The 9,189-nt window shown below is 40.5% G+C and overlaps 1 protein-coding gene across 1 annotated transcript; it reads right to left on the bottom strand.

Moving 5' to 3' along the window:
* Nucleotides 1-3,546: 3,546 nt before the first annotated feature.
* On the bottom strand, nt 3,547-6,086 carry LOC142442215 (uncharacterized). The gene is given in 2 exon segments (XM_075543503.1): nt 3,547-3,801; nt 4,146-6,086. Coding segments are annotated over 2 exon segments (2,196 nt in total).
* Between the last annotated feature and the right edge of the window lie 3,103 nt (nt 6,087-9,189).

The following is a 9,189-nucleotide window of genomic DNA, read 5'->3' as shown; positions in this document are numbered from 1 at the left end:
AACTTGTTTCAACAACCAGCTCTGGAGACACTTCTTGTGGAGCTTACTAATTCAAGGCATACTTGTGGGTCACGTCACTGTGATCCAACTTGATCCACTCTGTGATCCATCTCTGTGATCCAACTTGTTTCAACAACCAGCTCTGGAGAGATTTTGTTGTGGAGCTGTGGTGCCTGTGCATTAGCACACTGTTCATAGTCCCCACCTCTTATATCAGCCAGGATCACTCCTCGGCAAATGCCTGCTGTGGTTTCATACTTAATGAGACCACCACCATCACCGCCCTGCAATTCGGATTCCAGAGCCTTCTGACTCAGGGAGCCTTTGATACAGAGATGTCTGCCTCCTTTCTATTCCTCCGCCTGATGGTGCTGGGTCTCCCTTCGGGTCAGTGGCAGGGAGATGCAGTGGGTCACAGCAGATTCAAAGGCCCATGGGTCCTTTAATGCATGTTCTGACCTTGTTTATCCTGGGTCTATTTTGATTGTTTATCCTGGGTCTATTTGATGAGAAATTTCCATGTCCTTAAAGAAAGATGAAGGGATCTTGTTCAGAATTGCATTGTAATTATAGATCGCTTAGAGCAGTGTTTCTCAACCTACCTAATGCCGTGAACCTTTAACACAGTTTATGTCATCTTTCTTGCTACTTCATAACTGTAATTTTGCTACTGCTATGAATCAGGAGAACCCTGTGAAAGGGTCATTCAAACCCCAAATGGGTTGTGACCCACAAGTTGAGAACCACTGTTGTAGACCATATTAACCTAAATAATTTTATTTCATAATTTTAATTTAAATGAAAATCAATAAAATTTTATATAGCTTTCACTTTCTTTATCTCATGACTTTCAGGAGACACTCCCAGGGACCATGTTGTGCAGAATCTCAGTCCAAAAGAGAGATCCATGTTGTAGGTCAAGGCCCTGGCCCTCAACCCTGTCTGCATTCCTATCTTACAGCCAGGACAGCATGCCAGACTTAAGGCAAAGCCATCTTTGAAGAAAGGCTCCATTCATCTGTTGAGCTTTTCAAGCGGGCACTAGATAAGATCTGGAAGGGGATCTCCTCCTCCATGCCATCTCTTAGTCATAGAGTCAGAAAAACAAAACAATAACAAAGTATTTGGAATTTTAACCTACAAAGTTTTATTCTTGTTTGCCAATTAACAGAACACAACTCCAGCCAATTGGATTGTATTTTCCTTTGAATCATATTTTCTACAATCATTTCCACATTTCAGAATATTGGGAGGTTTAGTGCCCCTTGAGGATGACTGACCAAATCCAAGTCCATGCAGTGTTTGTGACTATTGTATGCGGGTTTACAGGGAATCAGAACTGACTACAGGACCCCTAGCTATTACACAGCATCATCAAAACAAGACCTGCTATGTTTGAGGCTAGCATTGCAGTCACTGTATCAATGCATCTCCTTGAGGACTTTACAGAAGGAAAGGTCTTCTCCATGCTTATTTCAGTCAGCACAGGACATCTTCAGATTATCAGACTGCAGTCTGAGGACATTACCACCTGTGACTATGTAAGAAACAGTGAAAACTCATATCCAGAAAATGCCAGAATCCCAGGACAGAGGGAATGACTTTGACAATTGGTTTGCTGTCCTTCTTTGACTCAAATTACACAATTAGGCCACAAACACAGTCACTGAATATAAAGAACTCTATATCATCTCAATAAGAAAATAAGACCCAATAAAAATGGGAAGATATGAACAGATTGTTCACCAAAATGAAGTATAAATGATTAACAAACATAAAAAATGCTCATGATCACCAGCCTTCAGGAAGATGCAAATTCAAACCACAGTGAGCTAGCACATAACTGCTATAATGTCATCCCAAACCAAAGAATCAAAACAACAAATGCTGGAGAGAATCTGGAGGGATTGGATTTCATACATACTGCTGGTGGACTTTTAAACACATACGGCCACTGAGGAAATCAATGTGGCACTACTTAAAAACAAACAGAATTTGAAATCCCATATGATCCAGTAATATCACGAGTAGGCATCATGGAATTCATAGACAGATAAATATATTTTAAAAAGCAACAACAAAGTTAAACAGAGATAAACCTCAATCCAAAAGAGGAATATTAAAAACTACAATAGATTTAAAATGGTCAAAAAGGATCTCAAAGGATAAAGGGATAGATATTAACTTAACTGCATCTTCAATAATCCACCTTCCAAAGAATTCTGCATGAGAACAGGCTATTCACATTCCTGCTCTATGGTCACAGTATTTCTCCAGTTAACCTAGTTAACATGGGTCAAAGAGAGATCAAATGTAAAATCAGATATTGGTCTTGATATCAATGTACATATGCACACATGATGAGTCTATCAGGCTTTTCCAGTTTCTGTATTCATGATTTCCTGCAGGATATACATTGCAGTCATACAATGAAAGTACAGACATTTTGTCCAGTCCTTTTCTGTCCAATTAGTGCATCAGTTTATCCAATGGAATTTGGGGAACATAAAAGAAAATATAATTGGATACTGGAGGCAGTGCCAGTCACTGAATGCCTATAAACTGCCACATTCCCTGTATTCATGATTTATCTGTTGTGCAAATCCTCTATTGTCACATGATTCCATTTGGGCTAAAGGCCAGCCAACTTGAACTACATTGGTTAAAATCCTAATGTAGTTTACGGACACACTGAGAGAAACCAAAGAGGGTATTTGCAAAGTCAATATATTGTCAGAGCTTTCCTTCTGCATGAGTTCACTGGTATGTGATGCCACATGACTTCCTGTGGAGTTTCCCATCTTGACTTAATTTAAGGCTTGTCAATTTTGTGTATTTATGTCAAGAAAATTTAGAAACACAGGTAAAAGTTTGTTAAAGTTTGTTACATTACAGCTATATGGTAACTGTCCTACATAAAATCACTGATGAGGCTTGAGCTCTTCATTTTTTTAATGATTTAAAACATTACAGAGTAAATTGGATTTCAATTCAATTCATACATTGACTGTATTCCCCGAGATATATCGGCCTTCTTCCCACTTCAGCCCTCCCTTAGTTTTTATATTATTCATCCTTCTTTCCTGTTCCTTCTTGTTCCACAGTTTTAATCCATAAACAACTGCTGTTCTTTTGATTTTGTACAGTTCATCTTCCAGGGAGTGTATGTTATTCGTTGATGTTATTCTTCCCCTCCAAGCCTATATATTGTTTGGCTGAAAGCTGAAGCAGAGGTGTGAGTACAGGTCCAAGAGTGAACGGCCACTAAAGGTCATAATCTGCAGATTCCAAGTCTCCTTCAGACCTGTAAGCCGGATCTATTTTATGATTTTGGTTTTGTTCCACTTTCTTCTCCCACTTGACTCAGGGACCCTCTTTTGTGATCCCTTTCAGAGTAAGCAGTGGAAGCTGAGCACCATCTAGTTCTGGTTTCAGGGTTGTGGAGGCTGAGGTTTGTTGTGGTCTATTAATCTTCTGGATTAATTTTTCACATACATCAAGGAGCATGCAGGTGAGGCAGGATCAAGTGGAATCTGGGTGGGCACTCTACTGCTTGGTATAGCTGTGATCCAGAAACACCAGGTTCAGCTTTCTTGGCACTGAAAGCTGGAAGAGCAATGAGGTACCCATGTACCCTGTGGAAGTGCGGAAGATCCTCTCCCTATACTGGTGGGTCATGTCAGTAGAGGGACAGCAATGCAGAACATGGGTCCTCATAAGATTTGTCACAATTGTCTGTTCCCATGCTTGGCCCAGGCCAAACTCTAACACATCTTCCACGGTTTTGAAAGCTTTGTCACACTAATTCCAGTGAAAGTTTTTCTTTTTTGGGAATTTCGTCACGTTTAACGAGTTCTGACTTTCACATATAAGATTTTCCACATTTAATTCATGCAAAGGACTTTTTTCCTTTGTGAAATCTCTGATGTGGTGTAAGGCATCACATCTGGCTGAAAGCTTTAACACACTCACCACATACATGGGGTTTTTCTCCTGTGAATTTGTAGATGAGTTTTGAGATTTCCTTTATGAATGAAGCTTTTGCCACATTCACTCCATACTTGGGGTTTCTCTGCAGTATGAGTTCGCTGATGAACAGTGAGAGAAGTCATCCACATAAAAGCTTTTCCACATTGATGACATACATAGAGTTTCTCTACATTATGAGTTCGCTGATAAGCAGTGAGAGCACACTTCTGGCTAAAGCCTTTGCCACAGTCACCACATACATGGGGTTTCTCTCCAGTATGAGTTCGCTGATGATCAGTGAGAAAAGACATCGTGATAAAGCCTTTGCCACAGTCACCACATACATGGGGTTTCTCTCCAGTATGAGTTCGCTGGTGAACAGTGAGATCACCCTTTCTGAGAAAGGCTTTTCCACATTAACCACATACATGGGGTTTCTCTCCAGTATGAGTGCACTGATGAACAGTGAGATCATCCTTCCTGAGAAAGGCTTTTCCACATTCACCACATACATGGGGTTTCTCTCCAGTATGAGTTCGCTGATGAACAGTGAGATCAACCTTCCTGAGAAAGGCTTTTCCACATTCACCACATACATGGGGTTTCTCTCTAGTATGAGTTTTCTGATGAGCAGTGAGACCATCCTTTCTGTGAAAGGCTTTTCCACATTGAGCGCACACATGTGCTTTATCTCCAGTATGAATTTTCTGATGAACAGTGAGAGCACTCTTCTGGCTAAAGCTTTTGCCACAGTCACCACATACATGGGGTTTCTCTCCAGTATGAGTTCGCTGATGAACAGTGAGAGCACTCTTCTGGCTAAAGCTTTTGCCACAGTCACCACATACATGGGGTTTCTCTCCAGTATGAGTTCGCTGGTGAACAGTGAGAGCACCCTTTCTGAGAAAGGCTTTTCCACATTCACCACATACATGGGGTTTCTCTCCAGTATGAGTGCACTGATGAACAGTGAGATCATCCTTCCTGAGAAAGGCTTTTCCACATTCACCACATACATGGGGTTTCTCTCCAGTATGAGTTCGCTGATGAACAGTGAGACCATCCTTCCTGAGAAAGGCTTTTCCACATTCACCACATACATAGGGTTTCTCTCCAGTATGAGTTCGCTGATGAACAGTGAGATCATCCTTCCTGAGAAAGGCTTTTCCACATTCACCACATACATGGGGTTTCTCTCCAGTATGAGTTCGCTGATGAACAGTGAGACCATCCTTCCTGAGAAAGGCTTTTCCACATTCACCACATACATAGGGTTTCTCTCCAGTATGAGTTCGCTGATGAACAGTGAGATCATCCTTCCTGAGAAAGGCTTTTCCACATTCACCACATACATGGGGTTTCTCTCCAGTATGAGTTCGCTGATGAACAGTGAGACCATCCTTCCTGAGAAAGGCTTTTCTACATTCACCACATACATAGGGTTTCTCTCCAGTATGAGTTCGCTGATGAACAGTGAGATCATCCTTCCTGAGAAAGGCTTTTCCACATTCACCACATACATGGGGTTTCTCTCCAGTATGAGTTTTCTGATGAGCAGTGAGACCATCCTTTCTGAGAAAGGCTTTTCCACATTGACCGCACACACGTGCTTTATCTCCAGTATGAGTTTTCTGATGAACAGTGAGAGCACTCTTCTGGCTAAAGCCTTTGCCACAGTCACCACATACATGGGGTTTCTCTCCAGTATGAGTTTGCTGGTGAACAGTGAGAAAAGACTTCGTGATAAAGCCTTTGCCACATTCACCACATACATGGGGTTTCTCTCCAGTGTGAGTTCGCTGATGAACAGTGAGAACAGTCTTCGTGATGAAGGCTTTTCCACATTCACCACATACATGGGGTTTCTCTCCAGTATGAGTTTTCTGATGAACAGTGAGAGCAGTCTTTGTGATAAAGGCTTTTCCACATTCACCACATACATGGGGTTTCTCTCCAGTATGAGTTCGCTGATGAACAGTAAGTGTACTCTTCCTGATAAAAGCTTTTCCACATTCACCACATACATGGGGTTTCTCTCCAGTATGAGTTTGCTGATGAACCGTGAGATCATTCCTCCTGGTGAAGCCTTTCCCACATTCACTGAATATATAGGACATTCCTGACACATGAGGTTCCTGATGTCCCTTGAGGTATGATACACTGTGAAAAGTTTTCCCACATTGTAAGGATTTTCCTAGCTTTTGTCCTTCATGACTTTTTTGATAATGTTCATTGAGTTGGAACACTTTCTTGAATTTTTGCCCACACTGACTGCATTCATAGGTCTTATCTAGTACATCAATAATCTGGTGTTCATAGAGCACAGAGTCCTCGATGAAGGCTGTTCCACATTTATCGCCTGTGTGTGGTTTCTCAATTTCATCAGACTCCTGAAACTGAATGCATTGTGACTTCATGAGCCTGGGTGGTTCACACTCAGGGAATTTCATTTCAGTACAAAACTGCTCTTGTTCAATGTGGAGAAAGGTTATCTCATCTTCACTGAGCACAACTGACTTCCCTGTTATATGAATATAAATAAAACGGTATTATTAATGTTTATTGTCCATTGGAAGAAATACAATTGTGTAAACAATCCAAATGATAAAAAGTTATCGTAGCAATCAGGTAGGATATGAAAGTGATGAATGAACACGGATTTGGTATTTGCTTAAAGAAGTACATGAAAATATACAACAAACATAATACAAGGAATACACTGAGACCAATAGACTGCAGGGGTGCTAAGGATTGCTAATTCCAGGTGGTAGAGGTCAGATACATTCACTCCATCAATCTTTACTGAAGGACAACTAAATACTACATAAAGTTGGGAGTGTGAAAAATGCAGAATGTTCTACTAGGGAGAAAACAATTTTCACAGGTATATATAAAAGGTATTATCGTACAGAAACATATTCTTTATGTCTATGGAGTCTGTATTCTAACTTATACCACTCATATTTCAGTGTTATCTTGTGGTGGCTTTCATGTTTCTGTGATGCCAGAAGCACTGCCACCCAGTATGTCTAATTCAAGCAGGATCACCCATGGTGCACAGGGATTAGTGAAATCTCCAGAAATAGGGCCTGGGAGGAAGAACTTGTGATGTATCTAATTCTGGAACATGAACCCTTCAGATCTAATGGCAATGGAATAACACTGAAGAAGTACTAAATCCTCAAAGTACAGACAATGGTAATGATGTGGATGGAGGGGAGCTTTGGGGACCCTCAGTGGTTGACATGCCACGACTAAAAATGAGAAAAAATAGCTGCACACATCCTCTAATAATGGGAAGATGGAATATATGAAATTTTATCAAGAAAAAAATTTCAAGTTGTCAAAACAAAATGCAATGTTTAAAAATTGATAGTGTATGAGTTATTCAACTAAATAGACTGGAATTGGCTATTTTTAATCAGATATTCAAGTGATTTATAAGGCTGAGGCTGACAAATTAAAGAAGATTGGCATCATATTCATCATCAAAAAGTACACTGCAAGATCTTCCCTGAAGTACCATTCTGTCAGTGGACGCTTAATACTCCTATGCCTGCAAGTAAGACCAGTTACTACAAGCGCTATTACATTTGTGCACCAACTGTTTAAGCAAACATAAAGCATGGGATCCAGCCCCATAGTCGAAAGGACTCGTAGGAATAGCATGTGCAATTAAGGAAAATAAAGCAGACTGCAAAAACAGGGTAGAGTGGCTTCATCTCCGATGATGGAATAAGATAGCAAGGTCATTTAACAGTGAGTTCATATAGTAGCAAGGTGTGCAAGCCTCCAAAAGGCTCAGACACACGTAATGGACAAGTAGAAATGTGGGCATCTGTTGAACTCTTTTAGAACACTTCTTGATAAGTACCAGGCTGTGGGAAACTGAAGACCAAGGAGGGAATGGATGCAGAGCAATTCTTTATTCTCAGAATTCACGAAGATTGCAAGGCCAGGTATCTGGTTGGAAGGAGGCATTCACATTTTTAAGTTAGAGAAGAATCCCAGTTACATTCTCTTAATTAAAAATCAGCCTCACAATATCCTCTCATGACCATGCTACCTTAATGATGCCTCATACAAGCATCATTACTATCTGCCACCAACTTTAACTACAAGAGCAGAAATGTTGTTATTGTTCTCCCTGCTCAGACGCCTGTTTATCCCCTTCACCTGCCCTCAGCCTCAGCACTGGTCTTAAGCTGCTCACCCAAATTAGTTCAGGGACCTACAGGGTAAAGATACTGCCTACCTTGTTATATAGGTAGGTATCTGTAGGTGTAGGGGTGTGTGTGTGTGTGTGTGTGTGTGTGTGTGTGTGTGTGTGTGTGTGTAGGAGGTAGCTGCATGCCCTGAGACTATATAAATTGGTGAAATAATACAAAGCTTTCCTATATGTGCCCTTCAATTACACGACTGTCCTTTAGGACCCATCCAGAGGGCATTTAAAAGACAAAGTGACAGTTGATTCCTTGAATGATAGCAACAAAGGGAACCTGATTGCTTTTAAAGCTAGGCATCTTTTAGTTGAGTAGCAAGAAGTCAGGCACCTGTAGGGGCTGTATACTAACATCTTACTGGAGGGCAGATATAGAGAAAATTCTATCTGGAGATTGTGCATTATCAGCTCTAGCTTCATCCTTGGGGCTTATGGAGTTTTTCTTCTAACATTAGCACTGGTTGTCCAAGCCCTGTAGTCAGGAATATAGAGATATGGCTGCTTACACTTTGATCCAGGTTCTGTTTTCCACAATAAATAAATTGAGGGTGGGGGAAAGAGGCGATAAAGTGGAGCTAATATCAAAGAATTCAAGAAGAAAATGTTTTGAAACTGTGATAGGAATTGTACAGCACTGCTCGATGTGATTGAACTGTGGAATGTTGTAATAGCTTTAAGAGCTCCCCCCAAAATATATTATATATATATATATATATATATCACATAACTTTTTCAGGCTGACATTAATCAACCATATAATCATGTACCCCTATCACTGCAAAATTTGGGAACAGTATTAGTAGTTGGAAAATGTGGCCTTACTGACACAAATGACACGTAAGTTTACTGATAAAATTTTGAGACCAATGATGAATTCACAGCAAATTCCTTATTAAACAACAGAAATGGAAACTGAACACATGGATCTTTCTGAATGGAACAAACAAAAATCAAATCAACCACATCTAGTAAATGAACTGATGGAGGAGCTCATTAGT

The sequence above is a fragment of the Tenrec ecaudatus genome, chromosome 3 (genome assembly GCF_050624435.1).
Source record: "Tenrec ecaudatus isolate mTenEca1 chromosome 3, mTenEca1.hap1, whole genome shotgun sequence".
In the NCBI taxonomy this organism is placed as follows: Eukaryota; Metazoa; Chordata; class Mammalia; order Afrosoricida; family Tenrecidae; genus Tenrec; species Tenrec ecaudatus.
Note: the sequence above shows the minus strand (reverse complement) of the source record. Positions and strands in the feature narration are given on the sequence as shown.